The following is a 17,570-nucleotide window of genomic DNA, read 5'->3' as shown; positions in this document are numbered from 1 at the left end:
GCCATCTGCTGGCTGAAGGTGAAAGAAGAATACAGCTGTCAGTTCTTCAGCCTCTTTCAACAAAGACTCCACACACTTCTGTCTTCTGTCTCTTGGGGACATTCTGCATGTCCTCATATGTCATGAGGAGTGCCGACCATATAGTCTGATGCACAAATATGCTCCTCTCTTTGCAGGTAACTTTGATGCCTTCATGCAGAAGGAGATCTTTGAGCAGCCGGAGTCTGTCGTCAACACCATGAGAGGACGTATTTGTTTTGACTCAAACACAGGTGACTGGCAATCTTGATACCTGCCCTGCCTTCAATGTACATAAAGAGTTGTAGGGCACCTGAAAAGGTGCACGATCCCTTGTACCAATATTAGCAGGGACTAATTCAGGAAGCAGGATCTGCAGTTTCTTCCTGAGTCCTTCTTATTATTTGAATGAAGAAGAAATCAGAGACTAATATTTATTTGCCCTCATTTAAATGCACACTACTGTAACTACCATCTATTTCCTCAGTGGTTCTCGGTGGGCTGAAGGACCACCTGAAAGAAATCAAACGATGCAGACGGCTAATTGTGATTGGCTGCGGCACGAGCTTCCACGCTGCAGTGGCTGTGAGTAGAGCGATCAAAAACTAGGATACGCGTCATGATGATCGTTCTGTGAGAAAGTAGTCAAATTACAGTTAAAAAAACAAAGTAATTGTTCGTATAATCGCTGCTTTTCTTTCCTTCATTTTCAGACCAGACAGGTCCTCGAGGAGCTGACGGAGCTGTCTGTCATGGTGGAGCTGGCAAGCGACTTCCTGGACCGCAACACGCCTGTTTTTAGAGACGACGTTTGCTTCTTCATCAGTCAGTCAGGTGAAAAGAAAACACAAAAAACTCATATTATTGCCTTCTGAGGTCACTGTTGTAGCTTTACTGGATTTTTATTTTTCTAAATATATCATTCCCTCTGCTTCCTCAGGAGAGACAGCAGACACCTTAATGGCGCTACGCTACTGCAAGGGTCAAGGTGCTCTGACAGTTGGTATAACCAACACCGTGGGCAGCTCCATTTGTAGAGAAACCGACTGCGGAGTCCACGTCAATGCTGGGCCTGAGATCGGAGTGGCTAGCACTAAGGTATGGTGTACAAGATCTGTTTCACAATCTGGCATCAGCAATATGTAAAATAGACATGTTTTATATGAGTGTTTCATTGTGCATGTGATCCAGGCCTACACCAGTCAGTTTGTGGCCCTCACCATGTTTGGCCTTATGATGAGCGAGGACAGGCTCTCCCTACAGCCGAGAAGAATGGAGATCATCGAAGGCTTCAAGATGCTACCCGGTCAGTCAGAAAAACTCCAGTAAATCAGAAATGCAAAACCTTCGTGGTCTCAACAAGAGCCACAGTATCTTTAAATGCGGACTGACAGATGCTGAACTATGTTCGACCAACACTGACAAATGAAGCTGTACAACAAAGTGCTTTATCTTTTGTTGGAATAAATGTGCACTCAAATTCTCTCTGTTACCAAAATACCTCCATCTCCACACCACTAAATATTCTAATATCCTATACTCTATACTCTCTTAGAGCTGATAAAGAAGGTGTTGGCCCTGGATAAGAAGATCAAAGCTATCGCTGATGAACTCTATGAACAGAAGTCTCTGCTGGTCATGGGCCGAGGTTTCCACTACGCCACCTGCCTTGAGGGGGCGCTGGTGAGTTGAGAATGCCACAGTAATCTGTCAGAAAACTGCAATTCACTTCTCCTAGAATAACATGAAATATGAAGACAAAGTGCATACATCAGATGACAAAACAGAGTTTGAATGTCGGTAGTGCTGTATGTGTCAGAATGGTACATTTGTCTTCATACGGTCGTATTACACAAATTGCTTCCTTATCTATGTTCTCCACTGAAACCAAAACAAACATTTTTAAACAAAAAATGGTGTCATGTTATCATCCAGGATAATGTTCTGAGCTGGTTTTATTCTTTTCACTCCTATGCAGAAAATCAAGGAGATCACCTACATGCACTCCGAGGGCATCCTAGCCGGGGAACTGAAGCACGGCCCTCTGGCACTCATAGACAAAGACATGCCGGTCATCATGATCATCATGAAAGACGCCTGCTACACCAAGTGCCAGAATGCTCTGCAACAAGTCACTGCCAGATCGGTAAGTCCTGGAAAAACCTGCAGGCACTGAAACACACACCTGGACACTTTCACAATTGACTGATGTTCTTGCTCGCGACTCTCTCTCTCCCCATCAGGGTCGGCCCATCATCCTTTGTTGCCAGGATGACCATGAGATCAGTCAGATGGCCTACCACACCATTGAGCTGCCGCAGACTGTGGACTGTCTGCAGGGAATCCTCAGTGTCATCCCCCTGCAGCTCCTGTCCTTCCACTTGGCCGTCCTGCGAGGATATGACGTAAGTAATCGACACCATTTTACACTCAAGCTAGCTCTACAAATTCTCACTGTTTATGAAAAACAGTCAATTTTTGTAATTTTTCTCTGTAAATTTTTCGTATTTTTGTTTTGAGTCGTAAAGTATTTGCTTTTATCCACCAAACTTTTCGTCTGCTAATTTGATTAGCGATCTGAGCCCCAGAAATGAGGGAGATCATACAAATAGTAAAATTTTAACATGCCAATGGAATGGAATTTGCAGCACAAGACTCTGGGAGGCTATTTATTGCTTGCAGTTAATTAATCATGAACATACTGTACAATGGTTGCACAGACCAGATTACAAAGCAGGATTGTGCTGCCCACCGGCTGCTAACAGCGAACGTAACTAGGTCTTCTCCAACATAGGTTGATTGTTCACTATGTAGCATTATCAGGAGACTTTTCTATCCACCGCCAGACGACAGGATGTTGAGCCTTTATCCCCGGTACCCACAATACCTGTGGTACTCTAGAAAAACAAAAACTGCCACATTTTCTTTAATTTAGCATTATGAAAATAAATTAGCTGAGGCGTTTGCAAACTTAAGTTGCCAGATCTCGTGAGGGTATGTTGCTGAGACAGAAAAAGGTCTCCAACAAAGTACATTCTCTCATTTGTCTGTCTGAAAAATGTAGATTTAGTGTTTGAATGTTCGGAAAATATGTTCCTTTTGGAAAATAGATTCAATATTTACTTGAATGACTGGTTTGAAGGAATCTGTTGTGATCTGTGTTCACCCTAACTTCTCCCATTGGAGTTAACAGACTGTGTAGACTATAAGAAGTGGAAATAGTCGTCGTGACGTCACTCATTGGTTTGTGGACTGCTGTTTTGAAGCCTCTAGTTTGGCGTTTTGTGATATGATGTCCTTGAATAGCTAACACAGTTATGACATGTGTAATCAGTGACTTTTCTTATCTTAAAGACAAGAACTGGTCAGTGACTCAGAATTCAAAGTGTTTTTAACATTTGTTGTCCACCTTTTCTAGCTTGTTAATTTGGGTTTGTTTAAGTGTAAAAGAGAAGCGTATGCTTCGTAGATAACAAACAGCAAATGCACTTTATGTGACACAGCTCCAGATTATTTGTTCTAACGAACTGCTTTCTCTTTTTGCAGGTTGACTTTCCCAGAAACTTGGCCAAATCTGTGACCGTGGAATAATTACAGTTGGCAAAGCACAACAGAGGAGACAGGAGGCTCATAGATTTACAGTCCAATTGTGCAATTTGTTCAGTGTGTGTGTGTGTGTGTGTGTGTGTGTGGCGAGATTGAGGTGAAGTAGGGCACTTTGTATGTGTGTGTGCAGGGATGAGGGTGTGAGTGAGAGAAACTGACAGATGAAAGAGTGAGGTATACTGTACAATGACTTTGAAAAAAAAGAAGAGAAATGTGAAGTCCAAATCCGACCAATTAATACACTGCTGAGGACGTGCCAGGCCATTGAGGCTTTCTCAGAACAATCTATGAAACGATATTCACACATCCAAAGCAACCAACACGCTGTGCCTTTTTCTTTTCTCGAGATGAGCCAAAAAAACACATACGAGAGACTTAGCAGAAAGGCATTGATATGGTGTGTTGAAGTGTTTACAGTTGTGCAATAAGGGGACCAAATGTGCATTATGCATGCACACAATCATGAGCGAGGTGATTCATTCTCTTTCTGTTTTGATGGTTGTATTATGTCCACCGGGGGGCGTCTTACCTCTCTTTGAAGAATGGGAAATGTAGGAATCAAACTCTTTTATTTTAGAGTTCTCTAAATTATCAAAAATCTCTTTATATATATATATATATATATATATATATATATTTTTGCTGCACATTTATGCCATCACTGTTCCTGGTGAGCCATTAGCCCATAACTTCATTACTTTTAGCAGTTACCGGAGGGAAATTCCTCGATCTGACTTTCACATTATTACTTTATTCACTTGATGTTTCTGTTCCATTTTACTGTTATTTCATTTTAAATTAAATATATTGTAATGCTATTCTGTTTAACAGAATTCCAGTTTCCAAAGACAGTTTAAGGTAGAACATGGACCTTTGTTTCCTGACTTTCCTTATACTTATTCTTGTCATCGGTTGGAGCTTTTCCTGACACAAACATGATAATATTCATAAATATTTAAAGAATACCTTGACTTTCAATAACACTTGTTTTGTATGGGTTTATAATAATAATACTATTCTGTATTTGTCGGATTTTTATTTTATAAGGGCTTAGAAGGGTTTTAATAATATCTTTAAATATGATTGTATTTTATACTGTGTTTTATAGACCTATGGCATTATCAATCAATAAATAGATAAAGGCATGTTAATCAAAGTGTGCTGCTGTTCTTCTGTTCTCCTTCCTTGGCAGTGTTTGTTGTGGTAAGTAATATCAAATGTTGATGCTGTATTAGTAAGACAGGCGGATGATAGCTGCAGGTATCGTTCTTATTAATTTATTTATGTAACTCATTGGTAGGAGCCTGCATGACCACTCATTCAGTCTAATCCCAGTTTACTCAGGATTTTTACTTCAAATTCTTCTGACAGCTAAAGTTACTTTGAAGAATCAGATTTTGCAGCTAATTTTACATCTTACTATCGTATAAATTCTGAGACATACAATGAGGCAAATAGTTGAAATTAGATACTTTATTCATCCCGCAAGGGGATAGGTAGAAAAATGCAATGTATACAATAAAAATAACAGAGTAAAACATATGAAATGCACAATATATACAATGAAATGTAATAATATAAATTAAGTAACTAACCAGTAGTGCAAAGATTAACCAAACTAGCTCCACTTCTACGAGCTATGAAATATCATTTAGCCTTCAAGTTAAGATGTAATAATTAATAATAACCCAATATTGAGCTGTAGGCTGTTACTTTTGATATAAATAGACTCAGTGCTTTCTGTTTTGAGTATGACGTATGCTTACTCCAGGAAATGATCTGATTACTTATTCTACTACGGATACTTAAACCAATATTTGAATGAAGAATAACATCCACAGCATCCTGACAAGTTTTTCCACAAAGTTTTTCACGGAGAGAGAAAAAGAAAAAAAGGTTTGCGCCCACGTAAACTATGCGCGATGACGTCACCCGCATGCTCGCGCTGTGCTTGTTGTGGCGTTCCCTTCCTCCGCATTCGTCCCTCCGTGCTGCCGCCGGAGTTCGCCAGGAACTGGAGGAAGGTTTTATCCGTCGTGACAGCTCCTTCTCCTCAACTTTCCCAAATCCAGGTTGTGCCTGAAAGACAGAGAAGAGTATCGTGTCTGTGTCTTCGATGCATGGGAGTGCCCTGCGAGCGGAGAAGGGAGAGAAGGTAGGTCTCGCTGCCTCCTCCTCCGCCGTGTCCGTTAGTCCGTCAGAGCTTTCAGTTCAGCCCCCGGACCGACTAGCGCATTGCTTCCGACACAAGCGAAGCAGACGGTCAGTGTGTAGGCCTCGGCAACTTTACAACCGCCCAAACGCGACGTGAATTTAACCGGCGTGTATGTTCGTGTGACTTCGGCAGTGTGAACGTCTCATTTCTGACTGTGTGCCGGCGGTGATGCGGCCGCGGTGTGTCATACAGGGTGACTTCATACCTTTTTGTGTGTGTGCGTGTGTGTGTGTGTGTGTGTGTGTGTGTGTGTATATGTATTTTAAAGTAGGCATGCTGCGTGTAGAAATGTATGAAATTCTCAGTTTTAGGCTGTATTACAACATAAGGTCGTAAGTGTACTTATCTAGACCTGCTGATGTCACTAACGTCACATGAAGCCAGATGAATGACATGTCTGTAGCTCGAGTGTACTCAAAACAGGTATAACGTTAGATGTGAGGAACGCTAGTGCTGTTTTATTTGGCATGGCACGTAAGAAGCAAGTTTCAGCTCGCCAACACATCAGGTGCCATGTGTACATGGAGTTAATCTGTCATATCTAAAATCTGAAGCATGTACGAGCATTAGGTTGGGTTGTTTTAGCCCACAGTACAGTGAGATCGTAGTACATATACAAACACACACACACAGTATAATACACATGTAAAAGGATAACAAGATTGTCAAGAGCAACACGTGTTTGCCTACTGGCTGGCTCCCCCCCATTAATACATCTTTAGCATCCCCCATCCTCTTCAAGAGACCGGTCCTCCACTGTCGGCCCACATCTCTAGTGCAGCAGCAGGCTGGATGCAGTCACGCCTGTGTGTGTTTTGTAACTCTGCCACATCAGGATGAGATGCGGAGTCTTCAGGCCATAATCTGATATCGTAGCTAGCTCACTGACTCCCATCCAGCTCCCAGCTGAGAGCCAAGGCCACGTCAGACCCGAGGGCCTCAACTGTACAGCAGTCACGATGAGCTCGGGTAGAGGAGGGTGAAGGTTGTTTCTCTGTATTAACTCCTTGATAAGGGAAGTGTGGAAATACACAAAAACGTTTTTAACTGTGGATTTTAAGGGACAAGGAAAAGAGAACATGTTTTTAATTCATTCATTGTCTTTCCATGATTAGGGCTGAGGTATATGGAGCAAAATCACAATACCTCCATATTGATACTGTAGGGCTGACTGACTATTGGTGCTTTTAATAAATACTGACACAATGAGATTTTATGACTGAATAATCATCAGTAATGTGGACATGACTAAGTGGGTAAAGTTAAATAATAGAGCAGCTAGTCGGGTAAGTTCATAAAATGACATCACTCTACTGCAATGCAGCTTTTAAAACCAGAAAAAGACAAAACTTATGCCTTATTACGATATATATAAGATATCTAGTCTCGTATGTCTAGTCTCTATATGTTGCCCAGGCCACGCCATAATGAGGCATTCTGACACTTTAACTTTACAATAATAATGTAATTATTTATGGTTATAACAGGTCAGTCCTTAATTGTAGATTTGGTTGAATGACTTGAATGTTCTGTAATATCAGAATCACAGTTTCAAATTATTGAAAAAATAACTTTTTCTTCATCGTTCTGGCAAAATGTAAACCAGATTTGGTCGATACTGGTCCCAAAGAGAGAGCAACCAGCGAAATGACTGCTAATGATTCTCTGAAGAAACATCTATGATCAGCCAGTTTGTACTTTAGAAACTGCCAGATAAGTATTAGTGCTGAACTACCGGTATATGGCAAAATAGTTAATTGCAATATTTGTTGAGACCAACATTGCTACTGTATGCTATTTATTTTAGTTCCTTATCTCCTGTTTAGTTCACTACAGTCATAGTATGACGAGGTGCTATGATTGGCTACAGTCTACACAGGTGATTACGACCCTCTGATTGGTTAAATTATGTAACATTATAAATGTCGGCCCACGAGCTGTATCATGACACCGTCATTATTCCTGAGGTCAAGCATCGTGATTGTACGCTGCTGTGATTAATGCGATGATCACATCTTTCTGAATATATCAGTGATGTAATAAGTGGTTATAAATTAGTTTATTCTTTCTTAGTCCCACTTGTAGCCCTCCTGCGATGGTCTAGATTTCCCGTGGTGACATTAACTTGTATTTACACTCATCGAGCCCCTTTGAATTTGAACAAGTCCCTCACTGAACAATAGCAGGTGTCTGCTGGTGTCCGTCTGGCTTTTCTGAGCGTACATGCAGGTTCCCCCTCGATTACAGCTGTTCCCCGTCAGTGTTCATACATTTCTGCTGAGTCAACTGTACATGTAGCCCGTAGCCGTGCCTCGCGTGGCAGCAAGTGATGGATTGTATACGTACGCTGTGCTTGCAGCAGCTGAAATGGGTTACGGTTGTGATTAATCGCCCCATTCAAAGTGTTCTTTCGCTTGACGTGTGAATCAGTGCACCAGACTTATAGAAAAGTATCAAAGTGCCACTTTCAGCCAATGCAGCCTCCAAGGTAAAACAGCAGAGCCAGTATTTTTGCAGGATATTTGTTGCACATGGTGTTCCAGTGCTGTGGCCTAGAATCCATGCATGTCAAGGGAAACGTTCATGTTATTATAATATTCACAGCCAACGCATCAGCATGGTGTTTCTGCTGCATCTGCATTTTTTTAACAATTATCTATTCAATTGGGAAAAGCTCTGCTTTGATAATCAAAATATATTCATTAAAAATATATCCGTTAATACCACTCAGTCCCCTTTTGTGGGGATTTTTTTAGGAGGCCACAGGGAAGTTGGGAGGAACCCAGAAAAGGGCAGAGGAGTTAGGGAATGTTGGGAGCGTAAAACAATGACAAAGCCAAGGAAAATGGGAAAAAAGACTGAGAGAAGCACGGAGAACGTAAAGGTCTTTGCAGCTCTGCCCCTGTGTGTGTGTGTGTGCCCCCGTGTGTGTGTGTGTGTGTGTGTGTGTGTGTGTGTGTGTGTGTGTGTGTGTGTGTGTGTGTGTGTGTGTGTGTGTGTGTGTGTGTGTGTGTGTGTGTGTGTGTGTGTGTGTGTGTGTGTGTGTGTGTGTGTGTGAGAGAGTGAAGGAAAGCAGATAGAGATGAGAGGATTCATTTTTCACCTGAGTAATGATGCGGTCGCATTCCCTCACCGACTACATCTGAAGCAATATTTCTCTGTGTTTACAAATGTATTTAACTGGATCAATATTTAACAAAATGAATGACGATGGTGACGGACTTTACTGTGCTGAGCCATGATTAACATGAGGACGAAAAAATGTTCAGCTATTAATAGTAATAACAAAGTAATGTACAGGATATGAATGTTTCCTATCAAATTACTCATATATAAAAACGAACCTTGCTATATATATATATATATATATATATATAATATACCTTTTAATATATATATATATATATATATATATATATATATATATATATATATATATATTATTATATATATATATATATATATATATATATAGCTAATAATAGCTAATAAATCAGTGTTGGCAAAAACTTCTAAAACAAGTTTCTTGGCAAAAATCATTATAGAAGAGCTCAAGTCTTTAATCACATGCCATGATGATTAATAATGATACAACTACTATTACTACTAACAATATTAAGAGTAATACACAATATCTGTTGATTTATTTTGTGTTTGTTTTAAAATTCGTACAGCGACCTGTCAATCACAAGGTAGCCCGCCCTAAAGCTTCTCGTTTATTTTACTCTAAATGACTCGACAGTTTATTAAATGAGCATCATGCTGTATAGAAGAAGACAGAACTAGCGACTGAGACCATAAACTCATATTGACATGTTTATGTTGCCGAGGTAATAAATCATGTCAGAAGTAGACTAATTTTCTCATCGACTTCCACAAGATCAGACTTCTTTTTGCAACCGGAGGAGTCGCCCCCTGCTGGCCAGTAGAGAGAATGCACGTTTTAAGACATCCACGTTGGCTTCACTCTGCTGAACCGGTGACAGAAACGAAGTGTACCGATAACATTCCCTCTCTACCGACCTCAAACTGAAGGCAGTAACAGTCGGGTCAGCTGACAGCTGGTCCACGTCTCCTTACTCGCTCCCTGCAGTTCTCTATAATGCTGTCACAGTGCCAAAGCTTTACAATTCACCAGCTTGAGGTGTTCTTTGACTCCGTTCGATCGCAGCCTCGCCCCCGCTGCTTCTGTCTTCTTCACATTGTGTCTCTCTGACCAGGAATATCAGCCGTTGTCAAACAGACGAGGCAAAAATACCCTCCTTCGTTTACCGTGTGGCTGTTTTCATAAGGAGCAACAAACAGCCGTGACTGCTCACTGTTGCATAGCTACACGATTGTGTGTCCTCGCACACACACACACACACACACACGCCAAGAATAATACTCTTCCTGCCTGAGGAATCAATGCTAACGCTGACACTGTTTTATGAACACACAAACACATCACGTGTTAACATCAGTCATGTGCTCATGTGATGGCTGAACACTCACATGTTGTGACGCTGGAAGCAAATCAAAGAGGAACAAACATGCTTAATGCTGATTGCATCAGTGTGTGTGTGTGCGTGTGTGTTTACGTTTACTGGGCACAAGTGTGTCAGCATGAGTTTACATGTAGCAGCGAGAGCCTTGGGAACACCAAGCTATGAGCCGCCTCTGTTCACCACAACACACACACACACACACACACATTTACAGCCTCAACTTCAGCTCCAGTCCACAGTTGCCGTTGTCAGATGAGCAAACTGATGGATTGGTTGGCTCCAGGACTGGAGATGGAGGGAGTGCTGCCAGGGCCTGACAGATGGAACCATATTAAGCCCCGCCATTCACTGTGGAGCATTGGAGTGATTCATTGGACTGGAAAAAAAGGGTTTCAAGTTTCTCTGTCAGTGCAATAACAGCATCCCCCTGATGTGGGCTTATTAACGGGCTTCAACTTGTTCACCATTCTGCACGGCCATATGGAGACACATGATGTTGTGTGCAGCTGACCTGCCCGGCGTGAAGTCAGTCGTGCTGTTATGGGTGTTGATCTATTGTATGTGTTTTGCAGACAGCGCTGGTGGTCCTGACCGTTCAGCAGGATGAGTGAGGCAGAGGGCCAGTTCTACAGCGTCCAGGTGGGAGACTCCACCTTCACCGTACTCAAGCGCTACGAGCAGCTCCGCGCCATCGGCTCCGGCGCCCAGGGCATCGTCTGGTGAGAGGCTGGAGCACCAGCACAGGGTGTTGTTAATACCCACAGTTCTGCCGAATTAGATAAACACAGCAGTTGCATGAGTGAAGTAAAGAGGTGGGCCTGTTTCACGAGAGACAGTTCTGTGACGGTAAGCCACACTGTCATGGCTTACTGTTATATGTAATGTTACGAGTAACATCTGTACGACGACGAGGGAAAATGTCTGCTGTGAGAAAGGCCTGTTCTGTCCGTCTGTCTGCCATCAATGCCTTAACATCCAGTTTCATTTAATTTCCCCGTGAGTAGCTTTAACATGAGTTTCATGAAGAGGTTCAATTTGATTGAAATTTCCTGTTGATATGAATGACTCGTTGAACTTTGCTTTTGCACCACTGAATTATTGTTCCATGACATTATTATGATATTATTATGATTATATCAAGAAAGACGACTGGCCACATTTCCATGAAATTTGATGCAGGCGCTGTGGCCCTGATACAGTTTTTGGATACAGGCAGCTGAACTGTTGTCTGGTTCCACCATGAAGAGACGGTTCATAAGGAACATCTCAGTCTTATTGGTGGCATGAGCAATTTCTGGATGAGCCCCTTCACCTGTTTTAAGATAAAGGACAACAGACGAGTAGCTAGCAAGTCAGACGACCGCTTTGCTCTGCAGGATGCACGTGTTGTCTTCCTCAATAACCTGTGTGTGTGTGTGTGTGTGTGTGTGTGTGTGTGTGTGTGTGTGTGTGTGTGTGTGTGTGTGTGTGTGTGTGTGTGTGTGTGTGTGTGTGTGTGTGTGTGTGTGTGTGTGTGTGTGTGTGTGTGTGTGTGTGTGTGTGAGAGAGAGCAGCTCTGCTCTAGATTCAGTCCTTGGTGTACCGGTGGCAGTGAAGAAGCTGTGTCGACCCTTCCAGAACCAGACGCACGCTAAGCGGGCCTACAGGGAGCTGGTGCTGCTAAAATGTGTCGGCCACAAAAATGTAAGGCTTTGAATTTAAAGGTTGACGTGTTTTTAAAGTCTGTCTTCATAGAAAGCAGTAATCAGGTGCACGTGTGTTCTTTGAAGCAGCTCGGTCTAATCAAACCTCCTGCTGATACCGGCCATTACCGAATCCACCGTCCTCATTCTGTTTAAAAGCAGTCTCAGTTACACAAGTGTGTATCAGCCACAGTAACAGTGTTTGTAATGTCCTCCTTGTGTTTCCTCTGGAGAGTTTATTTGTGCTGAGCTGCAATGGAGGGATAGAAACACAGAGAGTACTAAACACTGTAACTTTGGGAAATACACACTTGACTTGATTTACTCAGACTGCTGAACTCCCGCGGTGGCCTCAGCTAAAGTTCAGAATGTATTGTTGCACAGAACAAGGACGTACAGCCTATTGCAAGCCTGTTGACAATTGTTCTAGAAACACTTTTTATGTCAATCCCTACCCTCTGGAATATGTGCTGTATGCCTGATACCGATAAATAAAGTGCTGTATTATAACATAATAAAGCAGTTAAACCTTTTTGTGTTGTTTCATGAGACACTTCTGATACAGGAGGACTGGGATATGTCTGGAAGATTGTCTGTTGTTCTCAGAAATATTGAAAGCCTGTTCAAGCTTAGGAAGAAGAGAGGTTCAGCTTTCTGCAACGTTGATTTAACGCCTCGCTCAGACACACCCACTTGAGCGCTCTGTCCTCGGTTGGCTAGCGCTCCACAGTGGAGTGGGTGTAGATGTGAGAGTAACGGAGTGGACTAACGGCCTGTCTCTCTGCCTGCAGATCATCCGTCTGATCAATGTGTTCACGCCTCAGAAGTCCCTGGAGGAATTCCAGGACCTGTGAGTGGCAGTAGCGGCTTCTACTCTGTGCTTTCTGTCGGATTCAGCGATTTTAGCATTTAACTATCATCCCTCTATTTACCCGTCACCCTCTGGTATTGCACCGTGTTGCTTTTCTGTGCTCTGTCTGCTTCTTTGCGTTCGACACTGTTCTTTTATGAACTCCTTTACTCACAGCTCTTATCTCCTCCCCTTTAGGTACCTTGTGATGGAGCTGATGGATGCCAGCCTCTGCCAGGTGATCCACATGGACCTGGACCATGAGCGGATGTCCTACCTGCTCTACCAGATCCTCTGTGGCATCAGGCACCTGCACTCTGCCGGCATCATCCACAGGGTAACAGTGTGCTGTGGGCTATAAGACATGCACAGCCTGTAACCACACCCAACAATGATGTCACGGTGTACTGGCAGGCCCTGGAGAACACCTCCACATCACTGTGGTCATCTCTTTGATTCTACAATTTCGTTCCAAACTGTGGAAGAATGTGGATGTCACAATTTTCTCCATAATAGTCATCCATTCTTTTCTTTCTCCCACCACCACCTGTATCATAACACATACCTGAAGGGTTATGTTTCTGCGTGTGCATGTTTCTGTATTTATAGACTTTCTCTCCCCTCAGGACCTGAAGCCCAGTAACATTGTGGTGAAGTCGGATTGCACTTTAAAGATCTTGGACTTTGGCCTGGCTCGGACGGCCTGCACTAACTTCATGATGACTCCCTACGTGGTGACCAGATACTACCGCGCCCCCGAGGTCATACTGGGCATGAAGTATAAGGAGAATGGTAAGGACGGCCACGCACCAGTCTAACAACACTTTTACAAGTTTTAAAATAAATACAACTCCACCAGCACTGCTCTGTGCTTTACAATCATTTAGCAACAAAGGTACTGTGATCATTTGATCAACATGAGATGAGATACCAATAAGTAACAATAACCAATAATATAACCTGCGTTATATTGTAATTCAGCGTCATTCCTCATCTTTCTCCTCTCTGACGTCCATTAAAGGCGTAAAGGAGGCAAGTCTACAATAAGCCCATTTTGCAATAAAGTCCCCACTAAAGAGAATCCTAAAAGTGTCAGTTTGTGCTACTTAGTACATTTTTATAACGTGTTTGTCTACAAAACACAGTGGTGTTGTTTGTATCTCTTCTAAACTAGCTCAACTACAAGGTGATGCATGAAACATGAAGCATCACATAGCGGTAGGGTTAGAAACAGGAAGTGGTCGGAAGCCTTGTCAGATTTTTCTTTGGTCTGGCCTAACAGGAAGTCTTTATGCCCGGTCCAGAGTGCAACTATCCCGTTAAAGCAGTTCCAATGAATAGTGTAACCTGTCCGCCGTCTAAATTTATGATGAGACTCGACCTGTAGTGGTTTGTATGATCCGGAGACGTTAACGGAGCACACGGACCTCTTTTAGCTTCAGTGGAACTGAGCAAAGACTGGAGTTAATGGCCGTCTGCCACCCATTGCACACTCTAAAGCAAAGTGTCAACTCACCCAGAGTGCATGCATCCTACTCTGCACACAGGCGAAGTGATGAAGAGAGCAACAGCTGTGTCAACTGATAAGCAGAGCTGCAGAGGCCTGCTTGAGAGAGAGAGAGAGAGAGCCAGCCTTAAGATAAAGATGATGAAAGCATCAGGCCACGGCACCGCTAGAGGATGGTCCAGAAATAACCAGAGCTGGTGTTCTGCATTTTAACGTTTGTTATTCAAATTCAAACCACGGCGCATGTTGTCATGCTGACATTTTACTGTATGTTTAGCATTGTATGATGCTATGCGATTGGTATTTCCTATCTTTTCTGTGTGTTGATGTTTGATCGTGCTCTCTGTTCCCAGTGGACATCTGGTCAGTGGGGTGCATCATGGGAGAGATGGTAAAGGGCGGCGTCATCTTCCAGGGCACGGACCGTATCCTTCAGCGCTCTCACTGTCTCTGTCGTTGTCCCACTTCTTCCATCTTTCACGTTCCTGTCTCATAGTTCTTCCAGCACGCTTTCCCGCTTACTAAACACAATCTGCAGAATAGCACCACTCAAGATTTCCAGCACACCCCAATTTAATCGGAGCGCTGCGTGTGTTTCCTGTCCTCTTCAATGATTATTCATCTGTGGAGTTGTTTTTCAGATCGCCATAATCCCTTCAATTGATACCGGGAATCAAATTGAAACAATTCAAGCAATTTGCATTTATATTGGCCGTTTCTCTGTTTCTAATGGGTTCGGTCACCTCTTCGCTCACCGGCTCCTTTCAGTGGCGCCGACCATTTACAACGGAGAGGCTGAGGATGGGTACAGGGCACCGTGCGATCCTCGGATAGATTGCTTTTCAGCAGGGGAAGTAACGGCCTTTTACTGCAGTTGTGAGTCAGCTGGCCCTCTGAATGCGCATATCTTTATTTTTTGGGGGTTTTAAATGTCTTAACAACCGTTTGGTAGATGACGTTTAGTACTTTCATGTTTCCCTCTGGATGAAATGTGATCGCTTTGGTAATCCAAGCTCCATCGTCAGGTTTCACTCACAATACTTTGTTTTATGACCAAATAACTTTAAAACTAACAACTTTCCCACCGACCTCAACTCTAGGTTGTGTTTTGTGCTAATGGGCAAATGTTAGCATTACATTGCTGATGTCAGCATTAAGCTCAAAGCACCATTGTGCCTCAGTACAGTTTCACATATCCTGCTTCCATGACTGTCGTTTTGTTTGGATATTTATATACGTTATTCATAGAGCGTCCATTTCATGTGATTAGCTCTTGATTCAATGCCTTATCGAATCTTCCTCTCATCTGCTGACGCATGAACATGCCCATAATGCAGCTGAGTTCTCCATAACGAGCGTGCTGTGCAGACATCGACCAGTGGAATAAGGTGATTGAGGTTCTGGGCACGCCCAGTCAGGAGTTTATGAACCGGCTGATGGAGACGGTGAGGAACTACGTGATGAACAAGCCGCAGTATCCCGGCGTCAGCTTTGCCGAGCTCTTCCCGGACTGGGCCTTTCCTTCTGACTCCGAACAAGACAAACTGAAGAGTAAGAAACTTCAAATGCATGTCAGATTGTGGTCAAAGGCTTTTTGTCAACAGAACTATCGGGCCACAGGCTGAAGAGTGGATCCCTGATACAGCGAGTGGAGAGGATGAGCATGTAGCTCAAAAGTCTTTCTGTGGCATTTAGAGTTAGGACTCACATCACCCAAACAAGAGAACAAAACTTGACATTCCCGGAGATGTTGCCCAACCCCCCCCCCCCCCCCCCCCCCCGGCAAGGGGATGTAATCAGTTTGCATAAAGACAGCTGAAATGAAGTGATGTCATGGGCCTGTTTCCACAGTAACACTACCCTTTCCTCTGTCGCCATCACAGCAGGTCAAGCACGGGACCTGCTGTCCAAAATGCTGGTCGTTGATCCCGAATGCCGCATCTCCGTGGAAGAAGCCCTCAATCACCCGTACATCCACGTGTGGTACGACCCCGGAGAGGCCGACGCGGTGAGGAGGCCGCTGCGTTCGCTCTATCGGTGCAGAGGCTGGCTGCGTGGGACCGTGCTGATTTATGTGTTTCTGTTTTGTTTCACAGCCTCCTCCCCAGATTTCTGATAAACAGCTAGAAGAGAGGGAGCACTCCATCGAGCAGTGGAAAGGTGGGATGCACTGCCCTCTAGGGAAGCCCAGCAGCAGTGCAGCTTAACCTCCTTGCAGGAAGCCAAACCGTCCATATCTGTATGCAGATATGCTGTGCAAAGCATTCAGAGTTAAAGCTAACAGTCACCATTGTCTGTGTGACACAACACTGCCAAAGTATTCAGCAAACACACAATAGGACAAATTAAGAGCGACTGTTCTGATAGAATGACCACAGATCGTTCGTTCGCTACAAATTCCTGAATCTGAATCTCATGTACCTTTAAACACAATGACTGCACTCCATTGTCTGCTTCTCCACAGAACTCATCTATGACGAGGTGATTGATTGGGAAGAGAGGAACAAGAATGGACTGATGAAAGAAGACTGTTCAGGTACAAATATGCACAATCTTCATTCATTTTCTGCAATATTGGACACCAGGCTGCTATAAGGAGAGGTTTTAGCTTTAACTTCATACTAATGTGCTGAAATATGTCATTGGAGTCACGGCTGTCCCATGAAACATGTATAGGAAGTGCTCAGTTACTCTAAATATGACCTCAACTTTGTTTATCTCGTGTTTCCCTCCTGGCGGGCGTGTCCCGTATCAGATGTGGTGTCGGGTTCGGCCTCCGCATCCTCATCAGCCAACGACATCTCGTCCATGTCCACGGAGCACACCTTGGCCTCGGACACAGACAGCAGCAGCATCGACACACTGACGGGACCGCTGGACGAGAGTCAGTGAACACAGTCCAATGGCCACATCGTTCTGCCTGCCTCAGCCCTCCAATCTGCAATATCCAGATATCAATCCGCCATCACCTTCCTTCCACTCCCCCCTCATTTTCCGATCTTTTTTTTTTTTGTTCTGTGTTTTTCTTCTTTCCTCTTCGATGAACAGGTCTATTTTTCTATTTTCTTCCCGTTCATGATCTTGTTCAGCATCCTAGATGTCTAAGCTGTCTATTGGGTTGAAGGTTCATCTTCCTCTTCTTTGTGGATATTGTTTACCTTGATCGAGTATGTATGATGTATGCATCCATATTGGTTGCCAGGAG

General features: G+C 43.4%; 2 protein-coding genes across 3 annotated transcripts in view; both read left to right on the top strand.

Annotated features, from left to right (window-relative positions):
• gfpt2 (glutamine-fructose-6-phosphate transaminase 2) overlaps positions 1 to 4,774 on the top strand; it is a 32,951-nt gene extending 28,177 nt beyond the window's left edge. For both annotated transcript variants that reach the window (XM_079269336.1, XM_079269335.1), the window contains 9 exons: positions 177 to 272; positions 506 to 603; positions 732 to 852; positions 959 to 1,116; positions 1,210 to 1,324; positions 1,574 to 1,701; positions 1,997 to 2,164; positions 2,262 to 2,423; positions 3,565 to 4,774. In XM_079269336.1, the coding sequence (XP_079125462.1) occupies positions 177 to 272; positions 506 to 603; positions 732 to 852; positions 959 to 1,116; positions 1,210 to 1,324; positions 1,574 to 1,701; positions 1,997 to 2,164; positions 2,262 to 2,423; positions 3,565 to 3,609 (1,091 nt within the window). In that variant the 3' untranslated portion in view covers positions 3,610 to 4,774. The remainder of the gene's footprint in view (positions 1 to 176; positions 273 to 505; positions 604 to 731; positions 853 to 958; positions 1,117 to 1,209; positions 1,325 to 1,573; positions 1,702 to 1,996; positions 2,165 to 2,261; positions 2,424 to 3,564) is intronic.
• An 836-nt stretch (positions 4,775 to 5,610) lies between these two features.
• On the top strand, positions 5,611 to 17,257 carry mapk9 (mitogen-activated protein kinase 9; the record flags this gene model as incomplete). Its single annotated transcript, XM_079268824.1, has 12 exons — positions 5,611 to 5,779; positions 10,899 to 11,045; positions 11,880 to 12,009; positions 12,800 to 12,858; positions 13,057 to 13,195; positions 13,485 to 13,650; positions 14,719 to 14,790; positions 15,734 to 15,916; positions 16,249 to 16,373; positions 16,462 to 16,525; positions 16,830 to 16,901; positions 17,121 to 17,257. Exons 2-12 carry the CDS (start codon positions 10,930 to 10,932, stop codon positions 17,255 to 17,257), a joined length of 1,263 nt encoding a protein of 420 aa, XP_079124950.1. The 5' UTR covers positions 5,611 to 5,779; positions 10,899 to 10,929.
• Between the last annotated feature and the right edge of the window lie 313 nt (positions 17,258 to 17,570).

This window comes from Melanostigma gelatinosum, assembly GCF_949748355.1.
Source record: "Melanostigma gelatinosum genome assembly, chromosome: 5".
NCBI lineage: Eukaryota > Metazoa > Chordata > Actinopteri > Perciformes > Zoarcidae > Melanostigma > Melanostigma gelatinosum.
The sequence above is the reverse complement of the archived record's forward strand: the minus strand, read 5'-3'. Positions and strand labels throughout refer to the sequence as shown.